The 27,479-nt window shown below is 36.2% G+C and overlaps 1 protein-coding gene across 9 annotated transcripts in view; it reads left to right on the forward strand.

Annotated features, from left to right (window-relative positions):
- Positions 1-27,479, forward strand: part of TBL1XR1 (TBL1X receptor 1) — a 181,997-nt gene that overhangs the window by 127,950 nt on the left and 26,568 nt on the right. For 7 of the 9 annotated variants that reach the window (XM_023184788.2, XM_023184792.2, XM_023184789.3 and 4 more), the window contains 7 exons: positions 9,187-9,289; positions 20,303-20,448; positions 22,468-22,690; positions 23,584-23,716; positions 24,056-24,197; positions 26,682-26,745; positions 26,834-26,931. In XM_023184788.2, the coding sequence (XP_023040556.1) occupies positions 9,232-9,289; positions 20,303-20,448; positions 22,468-22,690; positions 23,584-23,716; positions 24,056-24,197; positions 26,682-26,745; positions 26,834-26,931 (864 nt within the window). In that variant the 5' untranslated portion in view covers positions 9,187-9,231. The remainder of the gene's footprint in view (positions 1-9,186; positions 9,290-20,302; positions 20,449-22,467; positions 22,691-23,583; positions 23,717-24,055; positions 24,198-26,681; positions 26,746-26,833; positions 26,932-27,479) is intronic. The other 2 variants (XM_026454902.2, XM_026454903.1) reach the window with 1 other exon arrangement.

The raw sequence follows: 27,479 nt of genomic DNA on the forward strand, positions 1-27,479 counted from the left end.
GAGTGAGTTTGGCTATGAAGCCTACTCTTCACAGTATTTATTGCTTCTTTATATTAGGGACAGAGTCTGGCTCTGTTGCTCAGGCTGGAATGCAAGCGCGATCTCGGCTCACTGCAAGCTCCGCCTCGCGGGTTCGCGCCATTCTCCTGCCTCAGCCTCCAGAGTAGCTGGGACTACAGGCGCCTGCCACCACGTCCTGCTAATTTTTTTGTGTTTTTAGTAGAGGTGGGGTTTCACCGTATTAGCCAGAATGGTCTCTATCTCCTGACCTCGTGATCCGCCCACCTCAGCCTCCCAAAGTGCTGGGATTACAGGCGTGAGCCACTGCACACGGTGGGTTTCTATAATGTTACAGTGTTGAGGGCAGGTGTGTAGTGTAGTACTAGTAAACAGTGGCAGGTGTGTAGTGTAGTACTCAGTAAAACATTTGTTACATGCACGATAGAAAAACTAAATTTAAGTAAAATGATTCAATCTTTACAAATAGAAGTCCATTTATAGAAGTGTAGCTTCAGAAAATTTATAATTTCAATTCCTCTAATATGTTTTGGAGTTAGTAGATGCCATGTGTTACATCAAAACTAAAACTTTGGTACGCTGATGTTTGTGGCTTTTTATTTTATTATTATTATTTTTTGAGACAGATTCTCGCTATGTCGCCCGGGCTGGAGTGCAGTGGTGCAATCTTGGCTCACTGCAAGCTCTGCTTCCCGGGTTCACTCACGTGTGTATGGCTCTTAAGTACCTTTTTTGTTTATTAAGTATCAACGTATTGAATAATATGTATTCCAACATGAACACAACAGAAACCAAACTAAAGATTTAGGTTGTGTTAAAATATGACCGATACTATGGGCTAAGGTCTCAAACCTTTTAATCTTAGGGCCTTGTTACAATCTTAATTTATTGATGGTCTCAAAGAGCTTTTGTTTATGTTATAGTTACCAATATTAACTATCAGATATTAAAATGGAAATTTTGTATTACTTACTAATGCTTTTTTTTTTTGGAAATCCAACTCTCTTTGTCACCCAGGTTGGAGTGCAGTGGGTCCTGTCTTGACTCACTGTAACCTCCTCCTCCCGGGTTCAAGCAATTCTCCTGCCCGAACCTCCCAGGTAGCTGGGATTACGGGTGCATGCTACCACACCTGGGTAATTTTTGTATTTTTAGTAAAGAAAGAGTTTCACCATCTTGGCCAGCCTGGTCTCGAACTCCTGACCTCAAGTGATCCACCCACCTCAGCTTCCCAAAGTGCTGGGATTGCAGCTGTGAGCCGCTGCACCTGGCCATGTATTCTTTAAAGTCAGTTTCATTTCATTCATTTGCAAGAAAATGTCTGCCAAATCCCCAGTCTGAATAACTATATTGTCGTTTCTTCTTTGAAGTATAAACGTTGTTCCATGAAAAAAGTGATTAGTGTAACTTGCAGTTCAAACAATTGCAGTGCTGTTTTTTGAGACAACCATTATTTTAGTATGCAATAGAAGTGCTCTATGTTTACTTAGCACTTTGTTACATAGCGTATTAAAAAGATGCGTATTTGAACATTAAGATTTTCATAATATTACTTTTTCTGCTTCATTCAAGAATATTCTTCAGGGATTCTTTTTTGTTTTGAGTGCATAGTGAAAAAATACAATGACTACTAGTAATACCATCAGGTCTTGGTTCGTAATACTAAGGTGTGGGCAGTTTTACCCACTATTGCTTTGTAACATTGGTGGTAACATTGGTGCAAATGCCAATGGAGTGAAAAATGCAAGTAATATCCTAGTAATACTACAAAAATAATTTTGACCTCACAGATCCCTTAAAAAGTCTTGGGAACTCCAGAGGTCTGTGGATCCCAATTACTATGCTAAATAAAAAGTTGATCACATTTTGTCATGAGTATAACAAAATACCATATCTGATTTTAAGTTTTGAACACCTTGAACAGCCTTAACAGTAAAGTACATTGCTATGTGTCTTTTAAGAAAGAATCTTCTAAGAAGATACTATTTTATTAAGAAATATTAAGAGTTAACTTTGCAGTTAGAGACTGTAACTTGACTGGGTAGGGCACTTACAGTAGGGCCTCAGTGTGGTTATGGAGTGATGTACTTCTCTTCTCCCCAGTCCATGTGCCATGTGGGTTTTTTTGTTTGCTTGTTTTTTAAATAGTACATTTTATATGACAGTACTGCCAACTGTTTTCTCTCACCCTGTGAAACTGACCTATGAGACTTTCATGGTGGATTTCTCCTAGTTTTCAATAAAAGTTGGAAACTGCTCCAATTTATGTCAGTTATCTTTACTCCATTTTCTTTTCCCTTTTCCTTCTTGGTTTACTTAGCTGGGTTGTGTGTGAGTGCACATATGTATGTGTCAATCTGTTAGCTGAGTACTAAAGTTAGTTTGCGTCTTCTTCACTTGATTTGAGCAAGCATTTATTGCCCTATGGGGGATGGATGTTGATCTCTTTACAGTTTATTTTTTTTTTAAACTATACCTCGATTCTTGATCTGTATCAATCACATATTTCTGCTGCCTGAACAGTCTTTTGGACATTTTTACCCTTGACCTTCCAGAGAATTGACTGAGTGTAACCAATCCATGGACACATGTTTTGATTTACTTACTAGTCTGAGTTACTTAGGATTTTTTTTCCCTCATGAGGAACCAAGGAATAACCACATCTTCTTTCTAATATACTGTTTCATAAGCATTGCTATGGGTAGTAGTTATTACTCTGGCCTCCTTTTCTTTTTGTTCTTCCCATACTATTTGAGTTTTAAACAGTTCCCATCTATTCAGGTGATTAACTGGTGATTAACTGTCCTTGAAAAGCTTTAGCATGTGTTCCACTCTTTAAGATTCTCAGAACATGTCTGTTCCAAAGCTAGAATGAGAAGTTTTAGTTGAGAAAGTTTCATTAGCTTTCTATTGTAATACTGATTCCTATTCAGACAAACTCAGTTTTTTTTGCTAGTGAGAAGGACTGACTTCTTTATTTTAGTTTATTTTTATTTTTGTTTTTATTTTCATTTTTGAGACGGAGCCTCACTCAGCTGCCCACGCTGGAATGCAGTGACGCGATCTCAGCTCACTGCAGCCACCGTCTCCTGGGTTCAGGTGATTCTCCCATCTCAGCATCCCGAGTAACTGGGATTACAGGCACCCGGCATCATGCCCGGCTAATTTTTGTATTTTAGTAGAGGTGGGGTTTCACCATGTTGGCCAAACTGGTCTTGATCTCCTGATCCCAGGTGATCCACCCACCTCGGCCTCCCAAAGTGTTAGGGTTGCAGGTGTGAGCCACCGCACCCAGCTGATTTTTATTTTTTATGTCTGACTTTCTGATTCGTTCCCAGACTGACATTGCTTTACCTTAAGTTCTATGACTGATTACTGCTCAATTGTTGAAATCCCAGCACTTTGGGAGGCCAAGGTGGGCAGATCATGAGGTCAGGAGATCGAGATCATCCTGGCTAAAATGGTGAAACACTTTCTCTACTAAAAAATACAAAAAATTAGCTGGGCGTGGTGGCGGGCTCCTGTAGTCCCAGCTACTTGGGAGGCTGAGGCAGAAGAATGGCAAGAACCCGGGAGGCGGAGCTTGCAGTGAACTGAGATTGCACTGCTGCACTCCATCCTGGGTGACACAGCAAAACTCTATCTCAAAAAAAATAAAAAGAAAAAGAAAAAGAAAGAAAGAAAAAAAGAAAAGAAAATGTGTACCAGAAGTAGTATGACCTGTCTTATTATCTCTTAGTGTTTTCGTTTCTTGTCCTTCTTTATTTCCCTGTTGATGTACCTTGTCGGTAATTTATTCAGTTATTCCACACACATTATTTCCTAGGATAATGTATTTTTATGTTTTAGAAGGATCTTAGTTATAATCTGTGTAAATAATCACTTTTATACATTTAGGAAACTGAAGTCAATGTCTGTGGGCAATAAGACAGCTCATCAGAGGTCTTTTGAGTATAAAAAGAAATAAATTTGTAGCTATTGACACTTGGACTTAAATCAAAGTTGACTCATCATATAATGGATGCTAGTTTACTGCTCTCAAGCCTCAAGAGCTTTGTTGAGACTTTTAAAAATTGCCTAATTGAGATTATGAGTCAGTGTTCCCTATCATCAAATAAACAACAAATATTCTTGTTTTTTGAAAAAGTATTTTGTGAAAACCATTCTTACTTGTGGGCTGTACAAAAATAGGTGACAGGTTGGATTTGACATACAGGCTGTAGTTTGCAGATCCCTGGCTTAGATCACAGTGGAAACCAATTTGATACTAGAAGTCTCAGTTAACTAATGAATAATTGATTTGGTGTGTTGTCTTCCTTCCTTCCTTCCTTCCTTCCTTCCTTCCTTCCTTCCTTCCTTCCTTCCTTCCTTCCTTCCTTTCCTTCCTTTCCTTCCTTTCCTTCCTTTCCTTCCTTTCCTTCCTTTCCTTCCTTTCCTTCCTTTCCGTCTTTTCTTTCTTGTCTCTTTCTTCCCTCTTTCGCCCAGGCTAGACTGCAGTGGCGCGATCTTGACTCACTGCAGCCTCCACCTCCCAGATTCAGGCAATTCTTGTTCCTCAGCCTCCCGAGTAGGTGGGATTACAGGCCCATGCCACCACGCCTGGGTAATTTTTTTGTATTTTTTTGTGGAGATGGGGTTTCATCATGTTGATCAGGCTGGTCGCAAACCCCTGACCTCAGGTAATCTGCCTGCCTTGGCCTCCCAAAGTGCTGGGATTTGTAGGCGTGAGCCACCATGCCCAGGTGGTGTACTGTTTTTTAATGTCTTTATATGTTGGTATTTATAAAGGTTGATAGGTCCTAATAAGCATCGTGTGCAATAGGTACTTAAATATTTCTTAATGAGGTGAACTTACTGTTTTCCCCTTTCCTAATTCTTGGAGATGTCTGTCTGAGATCTGACCCTGTTTTTGGTCTTCTAATGTATTTTTTAGGTCTATAAAAACGCTTTCTTAAAAATTACTTCATGACCTCATACTCTCGCGTGGCTTGCAAGGTTCCTGTATACAACTCTATAACTTAAACTGACTCAAGTCTTTGAAATTTAGAAGTGGAGGAGACTGTCTGATTGAATTTTCTCATTTTATAGATGACACAGAGACCCAGAAAATTCGCATCACTTGTCTAAAATCATATAGGCCATCTGAGATGTTATTTTTAATTTACATCTGAGCTCTGGATTCCAATGAAAAAGAGAAGGAAAAGTAATTTAAGTCTGTCACTTCTAAGGTATAATTATGCTTAAGTTTTGGACTAAATTATGTTTGTAAGATAAAGTAATTTCGATTACACATTTGACTTTGGAGCATGCAAAGGGTGTCTAGATCGCTTAAAAATGTGCTATAGATAGGAGATTTAAGAAGATAATCTTATTTCTTTCTTTCTATCCATAACTCTTTCATCGTGTTTTTTTTTAGTCATTTAAATTTAAAATAATGTAATTGAGGATCACAGTTGGGCCCTGGCTTCAAGAATAGAGTCAGAAAAGAATATGCTGTCTGTCATGATTGAGGGTGACGTTTAAGGTAGTATTTAATGTGTAGAAGAACTAGGAGAGGATTAAATATTTGGAGCAGTAGTTGTACAGTGAGTATATGCTGAACTCAGTTTTGTGATGCTGAAAATGCTGTACATATTCAGTTCACTGAATGAGTCATAGCTGGATTGCCTCAATAGTCCTGTGTTTTTGTAATATTTGCTGAGTTATTGTCTATAAAGTTATGCAGTTAGATGATATTTCATGGTGAACATTTACAATATTAAGTGAAGTTTTGAATATAGCCACCAATTGGCTAAATATTAAGGCTAATTTTGTGTTTGCTTTGGCTACTTTGATACAGCTGTGGTTTAAGTAGTTGATTGTCTATAAGTGATTAGAATTTTAAATAAAAGCTTTTATGAGTATACAAGCGATTTCTGAGAGAAGGAAAGTTACAAAGATCTAATTTTTGGGAGGATCTCAGTTACTATTTAAGAATGAGTAAATATGATCAGGTAGAAGATATAAATAAATGCTTTGTGAATTTATGAAGTGTCTATTTTGAATATCTTGTTTATTTAATAACCCATAAGCTCTTTGAGGGCAGGACTTCATTTATACACGATATACTCTTCATCAGGCCTGATACCTGGGGTGGTAAAGTGTAAAGATTGGATGAGTGTCTCAGGGCTGTTTTGTGACCTAGTTTAAAGACAGTTGTTCAGAAAGATACCATAATGGAGGAATTATAGTGGTAAGTCTTCTTGTGTACTCCTTGAGATCCAATTCCTAGTATCTAGTACTCATACAGGCAGGTGAAGACTACATCACATTCTAGAGCATTCATCTGGCTATATAAACAAACCATAATGGACAAGTTCTGCAAAGCATTATTTAGTCCACTAATGAAGTAGTGGCATTTTCTCTGATTTCACTCTTTGGCACATAGGCTTTTAAGTTGTTTTAGAAGTAGGCCTTTCAAGGTCTTTTTCCTTTAAAAAACTTACTTTTAATTGCCAGAAACTGATATAGCACTATAATCAATTAAATAATCAGTTATAGCAGTTTGGACAGATAACTTTCCTGCTCTCATTCAGTATTATGACTTAAAAATATACCAGCAGTATATATTTATTGAAGGAATTTTTATAAGCAATAATTTATCATTTTGATTTGTATTTTTCTTTGCCCTGGAATGCATTAGGTGGTGTTGAAGCATCATTTATTACTAGTTTCAGCTGGGAAATTGATGGCCTTTGCTAATCAGAACCAGCATTGTGAAAAAGCTTTGCAGATTGGATACTTTCGTCCAAGTTTTGGACTGAATGATACTAGGGGAGAACAATACTTACTCTGTTTTCTTTGTCAGTCTATCTCACTTGGATTCCAACTAGCCCATCTCATTTTGGGAAATCCAAAAAGTAAAATAGTTGCTAATTGTTCCCTGTGAGAAACATATTCATGATAGATCAAATTATGATTTAATTTCTTGTAATTGTATCATGGTTGGGGTTGGATGTTTTATTTTTAAAGTCATTCAGTTTAGCGTGTCTTCAGAATTGAGTGAGTGCCTGCTGTGTGTGTTGAGCACAATACTGCACCTTACTGGTGGTTAGGCTAAAGTTGAGCAAAGTGTCCTCCAGAGCATTCACCATCTAGTGTACTATAGTACTTCTAGACCAGTGCCCTGGGCCAGTATCCTAAAAGGAGTATTTGCCTTAACACTACATTAAGCATGTAGTAAACATTCAGGTTATATAAAATTAATTGTATTCTTTGAATTAACTTTTTTGGTGAAGAGGTTACCTTTTCTTTGGATGAAGATGTTATAGTTGTCACTCTTCCTTTGTGGTTTCCCATCTCAGTAATTGACAGTACCAGCCGTTCACTTGTCCAGAGAGAAACCTTTGATTCTTCCCTTTTCTTCAACTATGCCTCAACTGTGCATCCAGTCAGTTACCATTGAGTCTACCTCCTCAATATTTTTGGAACCCCAGTGTTCCTCTGTGACAGTCCAGGAGTTAGTCTTCTCCTGGATTACTGCAGTATCTTCCTAATTTGGCTCCCCAATTCCCCCTACTCCAGTCTAGCTTCTTTATAGTCTGTGCTTCTCCCTGCTCTTCCTGAAACTGTTTAATGGATTTGTTTTCTCTTAGTGCCGCCTTGAAGGTCCTCCTCAATATAGTTTCTGCCTGCATTTCAAGCCTTACTCGCCTGTGTCCTCACTCAGCCCTTCCACACCTACTGCAGCTCATGGGATGCTTCTGTTCACTCCCTCCCTTCCCCGAGCACCCTTGTTTTCAGGCTCCTCCTTTAGTCTGAAGACCAAGGGCACTTCTTCTAAGTGTATTCCTAGACTGCTAACTTTAGTTAGGGCTTCTTCTGTGTGTGTCCACTAGAAAATTGTCATTGCCTCCCATTTGTCTGTCTCCCTGTGAGATACAAGCTTGATGGGTGGTACTTAGTCACCACTTTCTCCACAATTTAGGGCAGTAGCAGTTTGTCACATAGTAGCCTACTCAAATGCTTGTTAATTTGTGATTTTTTTTTTTAATCTGTTAACTACTTCATAAAGAAATCCATGATGTCACAGGACAACCAGCATACTTCCACTTTAGATATTTCTTTATACTGAATAGATGTGAATATATCATTTTTAAAGAAGAATCGGCAAACTACATTGTGGACCAAATCTAGCTCGCTCTCCTTTTATAAGGATCACAAGAAAGGTCTTTACATTTTTATAAGTGCTTAGGGAAAAAATTCCAAAAGAAGAAGAGTACTTTATGATACAATGATATTATGAAATTAAAATTTCAGTGTCCATAAGTTGAGTTTCATTGGAACACAGCCATACTCGTTTATTTACATATTGTATGTTGCTGCTTTTGTACCACACAGCGGAGTTGAGTAATTGTGACAGGCTGTATGGTTGATAAAGCCTGAAATATTTATTGTCTGGCTCTTTATATAAAAGTTTCCTGACCTCTCCTTTAAATCATTTCTGTGATTTGAGAACAAATACAGATATGTTTATCTGTATTAAATATATTTTGAGTCATGCCTCAGTTATTCCCCCACTGCATGTTCAGGATTTAAGTATGTCCAGTAAGAGAGCATCATTTGAGTTTTGGGAACTGTATTCCAGCCTATCTCATACATACCTAGAGCTTTTTGAGCCTTGAACATTACAGATGAGATGTTGAGAAAATAGAGACTTCATATCCTGCCAAGTTTCATAGACAAAACTGGAGTGGATAACTCATGGTTCTACCCCACCCAATGGTCTTTTCCCAAGTAACTAATATTCTTTTTTAACGAAATCAGTCTTCTTGCAAATAACTAACATTTTGTATTTTTAAAATTTACTTCATTTTACAGTTAAGGATAAAAATTGAGCAACTTTTTATGCTACTTGATAAAATCATTAAAATATTATGCTAAAGCCCTCTTAAAAAATTGTTTTATTTTTGCCAGTATGTTACTTTGAAGAAAAATAGCACCAGCCATGTTTTGGTTGTATTATCATTTTACAAACTATTGGAGGTAACTTTGTCAGGGTTTATTGTTAGGCAATGTAGAACCTTCGTTTTACATCATTTAGTAAAATCAAATGGTTTTTACAACATTGTTTACATCTTGTTTAAAAATATTTTACTGAGAAAATAATTAACTTTGTTTTATTTTTAGGGTTATATCCTGTGTTGTGACCTCATGGTTTAAGTGGGAATAAAGATGAGTATAAGCAGTGATGAGGTCAACTTCTTGGTATATAGATACTTGCAAGAGTCAGGTGAGTACTTTTATAAAGTAAATAGGCCTCAAATTACTTTAATATTCTCAAAATAATCTTTTATGCATTTGAAATTTGTATCAGTCCAAACCGTTGAACTTTGTATGTTTCCTTAATGTCTGGACTGCCATTTTAAAGCTATGTTTTACTGCATGGTTTAACTCTCTGACTCTTTCAAATATGTTGGAAACAAGACAATTATTTGTAACAGTTCGGCTTTCACTGTTCAAAGACCATTTTTAAAATTTGTTATGAGGTGAGATTATTGCATATGTTTAGTAGGAACGTAAAAACTTTTAGCCACCATCAGTTTGATAATGTGTATCCAGAATCATCAATTAAATATTGTTGGTCCTAATTGTAGTTCATATTTTGGAAATTAAATTAACAGTATTTTCCTAGAATGCTTTCAAAATTATTATCCGAATTGATTAAGTGTATCCTTGTTCTGAATTGTTGTTATTGTAATGGGAGTAATTATAAGTAGAAATCATTGAAAGCAACTGATACTAAATCAATCAGTGATCTTCCAAGTTTTATTGATAGATAAAAGGAATACTGCAAGGGAAAATGTAGATGGATTAAGCAAAAATTTAAAAGTAGAAGAGGGAACGCGGTTGGGTATGGGTGGAGGTATAGGATGATGAGAAAGGTTAATTGCAATGGAAGTGCCGATTGCTACTGAAAAATAAAAGCATTTGGTGATTTCAAATGTCATGGTCTAGAGATTGAATTTTAGAAATTATACTGTAAAGTTACTGTAATGTTTTAGTAAGGTGAGGTGCCCTGTAGAAAACATAACTTTGGTAGTCGAGTGTGAGGGAGGATGGAAGGATGAAGTAGAGGTCTGAGCTTGTAGAATATTGAGAGCCCTTAGTTTATGGTTTTGAGACTTGAATCATTTTTCTTGTGTGGCATAGTTAGTTGTCCTTTCCTATACAGGGAATATAAACATGGCTTTCGATCTGAGAGCCTGTTGCTTGCTGAGATTTTCCCAGTTGTTCTTCGGTGCTGAGCATTTTTTGGGGGTAGAGGTTTTCTATTCCCAAGCACGATCACTGCCGCTCTCTGAGGTGTAACAGCTGTGAAAGTGATGTCCAGAAGGACAGGGAGGGAAAGAGAGATTAGTATCCAAGCCCACAGAGAATAATTTATAATGAAGCTTCGAAGTTAATAGCTCTTGTTTTGTTTTCTTTGTTTAAACTGGTAGACTGGTACTGAAGGCAGATCTAAAAGACGACTTCCAAAGAATGTTTTGAATAAGATAAAATGATTAATAAAGTGAAAAAGTAGTAGCTAGTGATTGTTACATATGTAACTTGTAAACAAGTTTAACAATTTCAAATACTTGTGTTTGAAAATTGTTATGTAGTACTTTCAACCAAAATGGAAAAAAGTTTTTTGATTAGAGCAAACTCTGCTTTCTGCTTTTAAATTTGATCACCTTTTAAGCCAGAGCTTTGAGACTTTTGGACACTGGAGCAAAAACCATGTGAAGGATCAGTAGATGGGAAATATATTGTAAAGGCTTGTTGGTGTATGGTAAAGACAACTATTTAGGTTGAACCATATAAAGTTACTGCTTTTGGAAGTTAGAAACAGTTGAATAGCTCAGCAGTACCTTGTGGTTCGGTGGTGTTAATGAGAGCACTCATATTTTTCCTTTTTTAAACAAAAGTCCACAAATTGATACTTGATGTTACTGTAAGAAAACAGTAAAAAGGAGCAATAAAACAATATTCTCGTTTAATTTCTGAATGAGTAGATTAAATATTATCAAAAGTGTGTTTTTGTTTTGTTTTGTTTTTGAGGTGGAGTTTCGCTCTTGTTGCTCAGGCATCTCCCGGGTTCAAGCGATTCTCCTGCCTCAGCCTCCCGAGTAGCTGGGATTCCAGGCATGCACCACCACACCTGGCTAATTTTGTATTTTTAGTAGAGACGGAGTTTCTCCATGTTGGTCAGGCTGATCCCAAACTCCCGACCTCAGGTGATCCGCCAGCCTCGGCGTCACACAGTGCTGGGATTACAGGCTTGAGCCACAACACCTGGCCCAAAAGTCTTCTTCAACTTGCTTTTCTTTTTAGAGAAAAAACCCTTCTAAATTCCATGTTTTAAGGTGTTTTGTGTTGAAATAAACATAAAGCAAAAATTTTAAAAAATTTGTATGGTAGACTGATATATCAAGTTCTCCATGATTGTTTAGTATGTTCTTAGGTGTGCTTTGTATATTCTTTACAAAGTTTTAGACTTTACAATGTAGTGGCGATGCTAAATCAGATTTCTAAAAATGTGAACACCAGTCCCTCGGTAAAAATTGTAATTTCATATTTACATTATGATTTATAGGCAAAAATCAGACTCAACTGGTGACATTTTGACTTATGGCAGTTTTCCCAGTACTGCAACTTGCCATAAATTTAAAAACTGCTTATGTAAGAGTTCTGAAGTTTGATCCTCTGACTACCTGCATCAGAATCACACTGAGTGGGGCCTGGGAATCTGCAATTTACAAATGCCCCAGGTGATTCTTTTGGCTTAATAAAGTTTGAAAGCTACTGGTCTATATTAGTTGTAGGACAATTAGAACTTGACAAGAAAATTGATAACAGGTATTTAACATATTCACAATATCGTGACAGAACAATTATGCTGAGTATTCAAGATGAAGTAGAAAGCATGGAGTGTACACCTGCTGCAGTCTGGGCTATGAGAACATATCCTAAAGAGGGACTGCCACTCAAAGTGTTTATTTGTGTTTGTGGGTCAGGTGGAATCATGAGGCAGCAGAAATAATGAGGCATTTTTATGTCTTAAAGGATGCCACGAGATACTTATTTGAAATTGCATCCAGAAATAGGATACGGAAGAGAGTTTGAGAATGTTACAGTTCTGTGAACTCAGCACAGAGTTCAGACAGAACCCAGAATCTCACCCATAACAAATGCTCATAGTAGCTTTAGATCTGGGCACTTGCCACTTATTCCAAAAGCTTTTTCTTGGTTCTGATCTCCAATTATACTAAAATATGACTATTTTTGCAATAGATCCTAATTCAGAATCATCAAGTACAGTAATGTCTTCTCTGGGTTGTTTTGGGGATTCGTCATATTTGTCACCACAACCTACAAATGATACTTATTGAGAATTAGTCATTCAGTATCTGAGAAATACGATATAAATTGCTCTTAGGTTATAACTATGTTTCTTGAAAGATCTAAAGTAATACTGAACAAACTGGAATCTTTATACTGCTGCTTTCCCTGCAATAGAGCACTGAATTGGATTAGGAGATAGCAGAAAAGGAACATCGTGGCAAAGGAAGGATTTGTGCAGAGACATTCAAAGGACTGGTTTGTGAAGACTTCCAAAAAGGAAAAATAAAATTTCCCCCTGGCCTGTCTTATTATCTAAAGACTGTCCAAAAACACGTTGTGAAAGTTTTTATGTTTTGATAAATACGTGGTTTAGTAATACTGTTTTTCTGTAAGAACTTTTAACATTTGTTCTCTGCATATTGTTCAGTGTTGACTGTGGTATCTATCTCCAGAGGGAAAATCACTTAAATTGTTTTAAATGTTTTTTACAGTTGTCAATACTAGAAGATACTATCTGTTGAAAGTTTCCCTCCTCCTCCAAAATTACATAAATTCTCAGATTCATTTTTTTTCACTTACAAAATATGTTGCTGTGGAGAAGGGATTTACATTGTGATATTCAGCCTCAAATATTTGATGGACTTCTCTGTTTTAAATAAGCCATCCTTCGGACTCATCAAAACTAAAGAAAAATACATTTATTGTAGGGTTTCTATTAACTATTGTAACTTCTTATTTTTTGCAATTTTATCACTAGAAAGTTCACCCTACGCAAATTTCTTTGGTCCTCACCATTCTGCCTGTTTATGAAGTAGACTTCCCTATTCAACAAATATTTCCTAGGGAATAAAATGATTTTTTTCTCTTTAGAAATGACTTGAAAATTGAGCGTATTTGATATATAGTACTGTAAGTAATGATTAACTTGATTCAAAAGTGTTGTTCCTTTAATTAGTGTTTGCCCAAGGGCATTAATTTAATTGCCCTAGTAACTTATCTAGCAACTATATGCAGATAAATACTTAGTGATACATGCTAAGTTGCATATAGTAGAACCTGATACAGTGTTAATTTTAGAGGCACTAAGGTGGTTTGGACCTTTTTAATCTCTCCCCCACCTTTTACGTCACCATCGACTCCTGTGGTTATTTGCAGTTGTGGTTTATTTTTTTTTCTGAAGAAATACTTTCTGGCAATTATTTTTGAACTTTCTGACACCTGTCTTTCTTACAAGAAAACCTCTTTTCTATAAGAAGATGTCATTTTATCTTGCTTCAGTTGTATATTTGCTTTAGGGAAAGAATTATTGATACTAGATTTAACTATATCATGTCTAAGAGCTCTATAACTTCTCCATTTATATTGTACTTGACTGTTGGAAGCTATGAAACAGTCACATCTTATAATTAAAAGACTAACTGGAATTGCAAAATCAAAATGTCCTTATTGCTAAAATGAGTAACTTTCTAGATAGTGATTCTCAATATTATTACTTTTAAAAAATGTATTTAAAAAAATAACTGATGTTGCATACTGTATTTATAGGAAAGATAATATATAAGAAGGAAATATATACAATCTGTATTAGGGTTCTCTAGAGGGACAGAACTAATAGGATATGTGTATATATGAAAGGAAGTTCATCAAGGAGAATTGACTCACACAATCACACGGTAAAGTCCCACATAGGCCGTCTGCAAGTTGAGGGGCATGGAGGCCAGTGGTGGATCAGTCTGAGTCCCAAAACCTCAAAAGGAGGGAAGCTGACAGTGCAGCCTTCCATCTGTGGCCAAAGGCCCAAGAACCCCTGATAAACCACTGGTGTAAGTCCAAGCGTCCAAAAGCTGAAGAACTTGGAATCTGATGTTCGAGGTCAGGGAGCATCCAGCACAAGAGAAAGATGAAGGCTGGAAGACTCAGCAAGTCTAGTCTTTTCTATGTTCTTCTGCCTGCTTTATCCTAGTTGTGCTGGCAGCTGATTAGATGGTGCCCACCCAGATTGAGGGTGAGTCTGCCTCTCCCAGTCCACTGACTCAGATGTTCATCTCCTTTGGCAGTACTCACAATTTTATCCAGGAACAATAGTTTGTATCCTTCAATCCAGTCAAGTTGACACTCAGTATTAACCAGGATGATATATAAGAAGGATGATACATGTAGGCTTCAAGAATTTGGTTTATGAAGGGTCTCCTTGTCTCTCTTGCATCCTAACTCCCTCCATTTTTTTCTCCCTAACTTTTTCAACGGGATTTTCTGTCTCCTTAGAAATAAAGGCCTTGTACCATACTATTTTTTTTGAGATGGTGATTATTACTTCAAATGTTGCATTTGTTTGTAAGATCACAAGTCAGAACCATAGACAATTATTTTTTAATTTAGACAACGTGATCACAGTAGGCACAAACTAACTTTTATGTATAACATTAAAGCTCTGACCTGTACTACCATGTAACGTATAGCTCTTTCATTCATTTTTTTTGTTTTATTGTAGCAGTTTCACATTAGCCCTGTAATGGTTAATGAATATTACAGTGCAGTTTCTTTGTTGACTCAGATAAATGTAACTGGGCCGTTCTGTTCTGTGTACCTTACGCCCAGTGCCATTTATAAACAGACATTACCAGTGGATTCAATGGAGTCAGGTTAAAGTGGTTATCAGTAATGTGCTTCTAGGCATGAAGAACTGCACTGAAGAGAGCTCAGCGTCTGGTATGTCCACCTTCAGTCTGCCTTTCAGTTTTTATCAGTAGATGACCAGCTACAGACGTGCAAGTAGGTATATAGTTTTGTTTTATAATCAAATGTAATATAGAATAACCTTGATTTTACACACATGGTTACATCCATGACTAATTAACAATAAACAGCAAGCAGTTGTCATAAATACTGATAATTATAATTCTGTTTCTTTCCCCAAATAAGTTTTTCTCCTCTTTTTGTAAGCTAAATTACCATTTTTTGCTGACGCAGGAAATTCATATTATACAGTCCTGCTAACACACTTATCAAAGGACAATGGCCCTTTAATAGTTGTCAAACAGAGAATTTGTTCAGTGTTAGTTAGCATTTTTTTGGTTTGTTTTTTAGGACTAGCCAGCATAGTGAGAGTATAAGGAAACATGTAAATTGCTTTTGACATTATTAATTTGTATAATTTTTTTGGAAAGCAATTTGGCAGTGATGAAAACCTTCTTTAAAATGCTTATATCCCCTTCAGCTTTTGAGGGAATCCATCTTAAGGAGAAAGAGAGAAAAAAAAAAAAACATTGTACATGGCAAAAGCCTATACATATAGATATTTGAGGCAAGATTCTTCTAAAATAGTGATCATTGGAAAAGTTCAAAGGTCCAGCTATGACATGAATAATTTACTGGCTGAGTATTACGATGCTATTAAAATTATTTCAGAAAGTATTATTTATTTAAAATGTTCATAGTTACATGTATTTTTAAGGGCAAAGTTAGGGCACGAAATTGTATGGCTTGTGTATAAGTACTAGGTCTAGCTCTTCAATGACAAAGATCTCCTGTGTCATTTTTTCCCCCATCCTGTTTACCTTTTCTAATGTCTGGATCTGTAGGGCAGAGTTGGAGTCAAGGAAGCATTGGATGATGAGAACATGAGTATAATTTTGCTAGGTTTTTCTGACTTGAAGCTTAAATAGGACCTTGGATCAATCAGATTTTCGTTTCAATGCAGTATGTTGTGGTCATATTTAAGCTTTGCCTTTTTCACCAGTTTGTCTCATCTAGTCATCCTGTACCATAACCTTGGTGTTCAGGGTCCATTTTCTTACTCTTGTATTGCCTATTTGCAAGGTAGAGTTGGCAGGCTCTATATGACTAACTCTCCTTTGAGAACACAGTCCCTAACATTCTTACAGAAAGCACTTCCTGAAACAAGCAGAAAGCACTTCCTGAAACAAGCAATCTATAGAAAATGGCTGTTTTGTGATCTCATGCATGCCACCCCACTCCCTACCAGCTGCTGTTGCTTGTCTCTGTCACTGAATGGCTATATACTTCATGTGTTTCAGACTTACTTCTTTCTGGAGTCTCTCTTCTACTCCCTAAATCTCAATACCCTAGTCAGTGTTTAGAGTGTACTTGATTACAGAGGCACTATCAGATTTGCTCTTACCCTTGGAAAGAAGGGATGCTATTTTAGATGGTCATGCCGGATTCTAACATTTAACAGATTTAGGTGGTCTCTTTTGCCTCCTATTATATAAATCAAAAGCTGTCCCTGGAAAAAGCCTTTTCTGCGTATATATTTACAGATAAATGGAAATAGCTTCTGGCACGAAACTAGTTCAAGTTTTAGATTTTTCCAAGGAAGACTTAAGTCATATGCTTTTTCTGGAGTCACAGATTTTTTTTGATATGCCAAAATACATTATAGTATAATTGCATTCTAATTTAAAAAATGTTTATTGAGTACTTGTTGACTCAGGTAATGTGCTAGTTTCCCAGAATTAAAGGATTACTAGACATAAACCCTTTTATCAGGATCCTAGTCTAGTACTCACACAAAGGCAAACAACCATAGCCACAGAGATGATAACCAGTGTGGTAAGTGCCACACATAGAGAAATTTTAGGATCAGCATAGGAGAGACTGATTAGCCCTGGTATAGTGAAAGAGGATTTCACCTCTATTCGATAGGAGAAAGAGCAAAGGAGCACATAAGGCTCAGAGGCGTGATATATAACACAGCATATTCAAATTATATCTATTTGCCACCACTTGAATTTATTGTGTAATGGGAGTGAGACGGGGGGTGTGTAGTATTGAGATGAGACTGGAGAAACAGGAGCCAGATTACAAAAACAACTGTGTGCCATAGTTAGGCGTTTGACCTTTATTATGAAGGCCAAGGGGATCATTGAAAATTCTCAAGCAAGAAGTGATATGACCAGTTTTTTGTTTTACAGGTAATAGTCTAGCTGTAGCTTGGCATATATACTGAATTGAGGAGGAGGGGAAAGAAATGTATATAGCAAAGTGTAATGGGGACTACACACAGATCTGGCAGAAAAGGTAAGGTGATGAGCATATACAGATGGTATAGAGTGGTAGGATTTGGAGTAGGATGGTAGGATTTGGTAAACTGTCAAATACCAGGGACCGAGAGAGAACAGGGAGTTAGGATGACTATGAGTTTCAGGTGTAGTGAAATGAGATCAGAGGTTTCTAAGGAAAAGTAGTTTTAGGGAGGGGAAGAAGAAAAGTAATTTCAAACATCATAATTTTAAACTGCTATGTAATGCCATGGCTAGAAATAAATACAATATTCTAGTTGAATTCAACATTTAAGCAGAACGTTTAAGTGTGGAACTTCTCTAGGGTAAACATTAATGAGAAGTTCCAGAACAATGCTAAGGACTACTTCAGGGATGTTTTGTTGCTATTTGAGAGCACCGTTAAGTACATCTGCAGTACCTTCAGATGCATGTAAGCACCTGTGATAGTTTTTCTCCTGGTCTGACAGAACAAATTCAGGATATCTGCAGCATTCCAGCCGGAAATTGGCACAGTTCCACCTGCTATTCTTGAACATATTATTACTTTAAACTTAAACGCTATAAGCTAATTAAATAGAGTCTAAATTGAACAATTTTGACTATTTAAATTACAGCCATGAATAAAGTGTACAGAAATCATGTACTTCAAACAAATTTATAAGCATTATATAAGTCAAGACACTTTCAAAACCTTGGCAGTAAATATGGCAGTAAGATGGCTCATTGTTTCATGCACTGTGTAACCACTTTCCAGGACCCTGAGTTTAAAACAAAAGTCATCTTTTACTTTCTGTCAGGAAACAGGAGCCCACTCTCTCCCTTAGCTTTATCCTTGACCATATTTTAACTGTTCAAGAGGAATAGTAGAGTCTCTGAATGAATTTGAATCTGTACTTTCTCATTTATTAGTTGTGTTTTTCCATTAGATTATAAAATAATAAACTTATATGTTTGTGCACAGTGTCTAGCGTATGGTATAGGCCCTCCATAAATGATATCTTCTGTCTCAAAGTTTTCTTAAATCTCTTAAGCTGTTTGGCTGTTTTTACTATGGATGATTTACTGTGAATTTATTCAGGGAGGGGGTATATAATTGAAAACAGGAATCTCCATCCTCACTGCTTAAGGATTTTACTGCTGTGTCTCATTGTTTCTCCGCATCCTCCCTCATCCTTATTCTGTTTTCTACCTTGGTGATCTGAAATCTACTCATATTCGGGTAGTTGTGGGTTTCTTGATAGGGACAAATCAAAATGGTGCTTCTCCACCCCTCGCCCCATTGGTATCTTTCTTAGCTATCTCTGTAAGTTCAGGTTAAGGTGAAAATTGTAAATGCATTTAATTATGATCTTGCCTATGGGCAAAATCAGGGGCTAAAATCAAGGTCTTAGAGGGAACATTTTTCCGCTTACCTTTTCCACTGTGGGTTAGATGTTGTGAACATAATGGGTTAGGTGTTCCAAAGAGAGAAGGTGGGGGTTATGAGGAAAATCAACTTAGGTGTACTTTGACTATCAAATAACCAAATTTTCCTAGCCACATGCTGTTTGTGAGCCCACAGTATTTTATACTAGATTGTTTATCAGTACCACAAGGAATATAAGAGTGGAAGCACAAAATCCAAAAAAGATATGTACTAAACACTGAAAAACTAGACAGTCTAGCCAACAGAGATACTATATAGATTAAATCAGTTTAACCAAGACCCAAAATAAGCCCATATTTATTTCCTTTATTTAGTATAAATATTTATTAATATTTTGTATTACATGTACAATTTAATTGTTTAAAATACTTTATAAAAATTACTACTTAATGATAAATCATGGTTATTATTTCAGTAAATAACAATCCTTGGTTTATCAGCTTATTAGAATTTTACCTTTGAATTTTGACCAGATATGCACAAAAAGCAAGGCCAGCATAGAGAGATTTTTATTAAGTAAGTGCTTTGGTTTTAAGTATTTCAAGTTAAAACTAAGTAATTGCTAATAGAGACCTATAAACCAGATAATCATTTGCTAGCTGTTCATTTCTTAAATATTTCATATAGATGAGTTAATACTAAGTGGCAAAGAATTGGTATTTTTTAAAGCACTTAATTCATACATAAAATGGTATTTAACCATTATGATTTTTTACTATTTAAATTTATTTTTAATTAGTTTTTATTAGTTTTCCTAAGTAGTTTCAAAGAGCTCCAAAATACTGAATTTATCAGATGTTTGACAGTTTATATGTAGAAATTTAAATACTTCAGATTTTACCTGAGTGCTAGATTGCTTTAAAGACATTATTGAATTATAACTACATAGTAGTTAACAATTGCATGAAGTAAATGAAGATCATTCAGAATGAATGAATTCCTATTTAAAGCGTATTATGTGTACCATTTTTGAGAAATGCTGAATACTTGAACTGGGATGAAAGAAAATTTGAAATAAATTTCCTTAATTCTAGATGTAAAAAATGTTAAAATATACTACAAAAATAATAAATGTAACAATCTGTCTTCGCCTGATTTATCTTAAGTGAAGCAGTTGAATTACATGATTTCCAAAGACTTGTTTTACCTTTTAAGTTTGTTGCTTTTTGTTAAGAAAAGTTGTGTACTATGACTACATTTTAGAAAATTCGAAGCTATATAATCAAGTATTTACTAGAAATTTTAAAGAGCGCTTTAAGTAATTAAGAGAAAAAGAAAATATGTAAAGGCTGACATGTTTACACACACACACACACACACACACACACACACACGACCTTAGCATACTGGTCTGGGATTTTAAATGGTTAGAATGGGATTTCGTAACATTATAGTGATCTTTTTTGTGTGTCATTTAGAATGTTGCCACTAGGAAAATAAATTCTCATGCCTTTTCTTTTGTTTTTAGGATTTTCTCATTCAGCATTTACCTTTGGTATAGAAAGCCATATCAGTCAGTCCAATATAAATGGTGCCCTCGTCCCACCTGCTGCATTGATTTCTATCATCCAGAAAGGTCTACAGTATGTAGAAGCAGAAGTTAGTATTAATGAGGTAAGGAAGACTTACTTCAAGTACTAATTTTTACTCTTAAATATGCCGTTAAGTCAGCTGTCTTGCTTGCTTATTCAGTATTCTGACTTTAGCTTCACAAGGTTAACAAAAGTGCAGACAGTTCATCCCTAATGTAGTAGTCAAGTTGCACCGGCAAGGTGTTGGCGCCTAGTAGTTTGTTTGCCTTCATCTGTTTTTATAAGTAAACACTAAGAAATATTTTTTATTAACAGCATTGTGCTGTGGAATGCTAAGATCATAATTATTGGCCTGAAAATTGTAAATTCTCACATTATTTGAATACACCCTAATTTAAACTAGTTTATAGTTGAAGCCAACTCTGGATGGTACTGCTGATCTAAGGACTACATGTGAGTAGTTTGTTTGGCTTAGGTGTCAGCATACTGTGGCCCATTAGCCAAATGCTGCTCTCTGTTTTAGTAAATAAAATTTGATTGGAACGCAGCCACATTCATTTACATATTGTCTATGGCTACTTTTGACAGAATAGTGGTTGTGACAGAGACCTTATGACCTGCAAAGCCTAAATTAATATTTACTGTCTACTCTTTTACAGAAAAAGGTTGTAAACCCCTGGTCTAGTTTAAAATGTTGTTTTTGGTTTTGGTTTTGTTTTGGGTGTGTGACAGAGTCTTGCCCTGTTGCCCAGGCTGGAGTGCAGTGGCGCAATCTCGGCTCACTGCAGCCTCTGCCTCTTGGGTTCAAGCGATTCTCCTGCCTCAGCCTCCTGAGCAGCTGGGATTACAGGCACCCATCACCACGCCCAGCTAATTTTTGTATTTCTATAGAGACGGGGTTTCCCCATGTTGTCCAGGCTGGTCTTGACTCCTGACCTCAGGTAATCTGCCCACCTCAGCCTCCCAAAATGCTGGGAGGTGATCCACCACACCCAGCCTAGTTTAAAATTTTTGTGTATAGTGTGGAGCTTTTCCCATTGCTTTTATTTCAGAGATTAACATGTTCCACTTTTGCGAGTATTTTTTAAACTGAAGTATCCATGATTTCTGTATCAATGATTATTATTAGAATTAGAAATTACATAATATACTAAAATGGATTTTTTTGTTTGTTTCCTCAGCTCTTTGAGTGAAAATCCACTAACACAAAACTAAATTTTTTCTTACAACGTGTGTAAATTTGACATAGCGCTTATTCCACAGTGTATCTGTGTTGGGTGTAGTATCTTTTTAAAATTATTTATAAGTTAAAATACTTTCCTCCGTTCCTCAAATATTACGTTACAATTGCAGTTCAGAAACACTGCAAAAACGTGCTGTGTTTTTGCAGCTCACATTACCCTGCGATGACACTGTAGATTGTCACTGGTACGCGTTTACCTGTTTAAGTGAACCAGACTTCACATATGCATGTTCCCAGCTAATTTGTACTCTTTGTATTTCTGACTTGCTCTGTGTTTGTGTCTCTTCTTGTGCTTACTTGGAGAACTCTTTATTAGGAACTTCCTAATATCAATAAGTGGAGCTTTGGAAATTTCAACAACTCCCTAATATTCAAGAGCACTATAGCTCATGAAGTCTATTTCTGCTTTAATATTTGAATCAAATCACAAGAAACTTTTTAGCTCAAAGTTTTTAGTTTTTTAAAAGAGGTATTTACTATAATGGGGCACCAGGCCTCTGATCATTATATGAGCTATTCCATATTTGTTGCTTTGACTAACAGAATTTCAGAATCGATAATTAATAAACCTTTTTATCAGCGTGGCCTACATCTTATCCCTTTCATTTCAGCTCTATCTGTACAGCTCTATACTGTAATAATAGTGTGAACTAAATAAAAAGGAAAATTTAAGCAGTCATTTCCAGTTGCTGCTTGTAGTTTCTTTATTCCCTCCGGACTTCTTATATGAATTCAGCAAGTTCCTCAAAATGTTTTTCTAGGAATGAAGATTTTCATTTCATTTCTGATTTTGTATAAATACAAATAACTTTAAATATTGCCTTTGATTTTTCTTCTCTCACAATTTTCCAAATCCAGGATGGTACCTTGTTTGATGGTCGACCAATAGAGTCTCTGTCCCTGATAGATGCCGTAATGCCTGATGTAGTACAAACAAGACAACAAGCTTATAGAGATAAGCTTGCACAGCAACAGGCAGCAGCTGCTGCAGCTGCCGCAGCTGCAGCCAGCCAACAAGGATCTGCAAAAAATGGAGAAAACACAGCAAATGGGGAGGAGAATGGAGCACATACTATAGCAAGTGAGCTCAGACAAGAATCTTTTTTTTTAATTACATGGTTTATTTATTTTTTAAACTTTTAATTTGGGATACATGTGCAGATTTGTTAAATAGATGAACTCATGTCACAGGGGTTTGTTGTACAGACTGTTTCATCACCCAGGTACTAAGCCTAGTGCCCAATAGTTATTTTTTCTGATCCTCCTCTTCCTCCCACCCTCCATCCCCCAGGAAGGTCCCAGGAGATAAGAATTTTTAAAAATTTATTCTCAGAGGAAATAATTTGCTTTAACAGAATGTCCCATCTTCTATGCCAAAATAATTTCGTCTGTTATTTGCACCAACTTGTTTCCTTAACTTGTATCACACAGTTCAGATTTTTATTCCTGAAGCTCCAAAAAGCTAGATTTACTTTTATTTTCTTTTTAAAATATCTAGAAGCCCTTTTCCCATCATTAAATGAATTTTTGTATCTACATTTGATTTCTAAATGAAATTGTAATACTAGTTATCAACAAATACCATAGAGCTCTGACATTGAGATGAAAGGCAACTCATGTTATATGAATGATACCAGCAACCCCTACTGGCAGAAACTCAGAATAGTACTGGTAGACATTATGTTTAGTTCAAACCACTTTATCGTTTTATCCATGTTTAAGTCTAATCATTTAAAGTCTGCATCCCACCCCCACCCCCATCCCTCTTAAAAAAAAAAAAAGTATGGTCAATACTTAATTAAAGGTAAGAATTTATTTTCTATGTGACTAAGACTGTGTAGTCATGTTCAGCTTAACTTGATAATGTTAACACTGTATGTGATAAAGGAAGGTATTTGCTAGTTAAGAATTCACCCATCCGCCATGTTGTAATACTGCCTAACTGGAATTGCTTACTTGTTTTTCACGATGCAGATAATCATACTGATATGATGGAAGTGGATGGGGATGTTGAAATCCCTCCTAACAAAGCAGTTGTGTTGCGGGGCCATGAATCTGAAGTTTTCATCTGTGCCTGGAACCCTGTTAGTGATCTCCTAGCATCAGGGTGTGTTTCTCAAAGTGATACTAAAATGGCTTTTACAAATATCTTACTGAGCGTTTTATAAACATATGCATTATTCAGGTTTTCTGTTGTTGCTTATTTGTGGCCATTTTGTCTCTGTAAATGTTTTATTCCTTCATGAAGTAATTGTAGAATTTTTAATTAAACTTACTGTTTCGAGAACGCTTGGGGGTCCCAACATGTAGAATGGGAAAAATACTGGAAAATCTGTGGTAGTTTAGTTTTTATTTGCCTTATTAATATTCAGATGTAAATATGTTGCCTTGATTCTGATAGTTGAGAATGTCATGAGGATTTAAAATACATTGCATGCTTTTATAGGTCTGGAGACTCAACAGCGAGAATATGGAATCTTAGTGAGAACAGCACCAGTGGCTCTACACAGTTAGTACTTAGACATTGTATACGAGAAGGAGGGCAAGATGTTCCAAGCAACAAGGATGTCACATCTCTAGATTGGAATGTGAGTATCACTGTATCCATGATGGATATAATTACTAGTATACCTAACCCTCAGAGCCTTAGACTCATGGCAGGGTTTGTCTATTTGTTCAGAAATTGGGGTTTTATTAACTAGTAACAACAAACTGGGAGTCATCGTCTGCCAGCCCTCTCCTCCACTGTGGTGTTAAAGACACAAACTTGCCTTAGACCAGGGTACAATGTCCAGCTCTTCAGTGTATCCCGCAGCATCTCCTTGGTTAAGTTGTTACTTTTTACTCTGTACTTCGTTTTCCTTAAATGTCAAGTAGATCTGTGAAAATGGTACCTAAATATTTGAGATAATAGGCGAAAATTCTTACCATAATAACAAACAACATACTAAATCCATAACAACCGAGTTCTTAGTTGGGGGATAAAAGAATTCTATGTAGCAGAAAACATGTTCTTGTTTTTCTCTTTGTTCTGTGAACTGTTACAACTTTATTACCAATTTCCTTTTAGGGATCATTAGTCTAGATAACGTCTAAATTTTATTCCCACTGTAGGAATCTTCTAATTCTCTGATTCTGTGTATGATTCAACATCTTTCAGGACAACTTGACTACTCTGACTTACAAAAAACTTTGACTTCATTGTTGATAAATTCTCACCATTTAGTTATAAATACATCTCTTACCTCACCCTGCTAGCCCCCGCCCCGCCTCCAAACCTCTTAGATCTATTTCAGCATTGCAAAGAATATCTCACGATAGTAGTTCTTCCTCAGCAAATGAATGTTCTTTTCTCTTCTATTTAACAACCTTTTGTGGGCTTTCTAAAGGATCTTCTAATTCTTTTCCCAAGGAATGAGATCTATATTTAAAATCATTATTCCCACTAAAGTTCTCAGTTTCTGTGACATGTTTTTTTAGAAATCGTAACTAGGTATTTTTAGCATTTTCTTCCGAAATTGCCAGCAGCATGTTTACTCTTCCCCTCCGTATGACAATTCTAAAAATTCCAAAGGGGTTTAGCACATTGTAGTATTATTTACTTGTAGGATCAAGATAGAATTATTTTCTTAATATGGGCCCTTATTGTATCTTAGTTCAGACATCTTATAGCTTTCTTATGCTACCTGGCCCACTGGTCATGTTAATTTAATGAAATTTACAGTTTACACTGAAAAGGATGGTTAATGAATGAATATTGGTTTGTTGAGCTTGGTAGTTCTGAACTGCATTTTATAGTTTTGAAAAGTGTGGGCTTTTTGAAAATGTGTTAATCACGGTGAGCTTGGAAAACATCATCCTCGATCAATGATTCTTTTCCGTGGCTAAAGCAAGAGAGCCTATGAGATTTCTCATCTTTAAAGTATTCTTTTCCTAGTTGAGCAGTTCATGAACTAAAACATTTAGGGACTGATAGTTTAGAGGAAACTTAACATTGTGTAGAATCTGGAAATAAGCTTTTACTGTTGACTTCAACATGGCTCCTCTTCTTCTTCAGATAGAGCCCTAAGGGATTGCCATGTCTTAGCAGAACTGCGTCTGCATTTCCCAGAACCAGCATTTGTTTCTGTTTGTCACTTAGCCTTAGCCATACTGCTAAAATGGCTTGAGAGATGTGAAATAGGTGATCTTGTTTTGAATGCCCTTACCAAAACCTGTCAAGAATATGTCAAGTAATGCAGGATTTCATTCTCCAGTAATGTTTAGTAATTCTAGCAATAGTCTTGTTTACTATAATCTGTAACTTTTGCGTTTGCATAGAGTTAGTTAGATCTGTCCTTTTATTACACCATTCATCGAGGCAAGGCGCGTAGCAAGGGAATATAAGTTGAGAGAAATTTATATGGACTTTTCCTCCTGGTAAAGTAGGCAGTTATTCTTACTTCATTAACTATAAAGTCAGCCTGCGCTCTTTTCTGGCTCTTTTGCTTGTGTTGCTCTTTTTATTGGCAAATATTTCATAGTGGGAAGGGATTAATAATAGAAAGGAACATTCAAATTTTTAAGAATCTGATCATTTGAAACAATGATATTGTTTGGATCATACACACACACTTTGTTTTAGACAGTACAGGATTTAGAGGAAGGGCCATATAAAACCTTCTAATCACATTTTAAAGTTTTCCTTTTTTTACTTCTAATAAATCATTCTAAGATTATGAATTTGATATTCGCCCCAATCCACCACCCTACCTTCATTGTTAGTTGTGTGAGTCTGTGAGAATACTTTGGGCATGCATGAGGCGGGACGATGTAGATCCTGGTCAAGAGCTATTACTGTCAATTGTTGAGCTTTGGATATAAGGTCCCCGTACAACGCTAGCTTCACAACAGTGAAAGGGTTTCATGGGCCTTTAGTGGCACTCACAAGTAGGCAAAACTGGCAAGTTTTGAAGCAGAGAATGTCTTCATTCTCTTCTGTACCTGGGATTTAAACATGAGATACTTCAACAACAATTAAATTATAAACCGTATCTAGATTATATAATTAAAGAAATGTTTTTCTCTGGCAGAGTGAAGGTACACTTCTAGCAACTGGTTCCTATGATGGGTTTGCCAGAATATGGACTAAAGATGGTAAATGAAGAATTTTCCTTTTTATTTTGTTGTTGATCTGAAGTTAGAAAATTTAAAGTAATGTTAATGTTTTTCTTTTGAATTTTAGGTAACCTTGCTAGCACCTTAGGGCAGCATAAAGGCCCTATATTTGCATTAAAATGGAATAAGAAAGGAAATTTCATCCTAAGTGCTGGAGTAGACAAGGTAAAAGCTCATTAAGTTCTGTAAAGGTGAATGTATTACAGGGTTTAATTGAAAGCAGTGTTTTGTCTTAGCTGCCAATCACATAAACATTCCTATTTGGGAAATTCAAATATGAATTTATGATAGAAATACTTTCTTAGGTCTATCAGCTCATTCCTGAATCTGTTTATCAAAATGTTTTTATCCTTTTATCTATGTGAACACTTTTAATTTTAGCTGGAATTTGAGCCATAACCAATGTCATACCTCCTGCACTTTTTGCTTCCCTTCTGCGGTTTCTAGTTAGTCTCACCAATGAACATGGCTCTGGAGTGAATCCATGGGAAATTCTAGAGCTGGTCTGTTAGCCAAACTCCTGGTACTTAATTGAAGCTAATATGAAATGCAGAAACTGTCTAGTCTTCATCTAACTTGGCTGGTGAATATAGATGAATTGGAAATACGACCTTCTTCCTCCTAAATAAGGGTTTAAGATTATCTTAATCCAGGAAGGGACATGATAATAATTGAGTGTGGTGTCAAACAGGGAAGTGAAGAGAAACTGGTTC

Source organism: Piliocolobus tephrosceles, chromosome 2 (genome assembly GCF_002776525.5).
Source record: "Piliocolobus tephrosceles isolate RC106 chromosome 2, ASM277652v3, whole genome shotgun sequence".
Classification (NCBI taxonomy): domain Eukaryota; kingdom Metazoa; phylum Chordata; class Mammalia; order Primates; family Cercopithecidae; genus Piliocolobus; species Piliocolobus tephrosceles.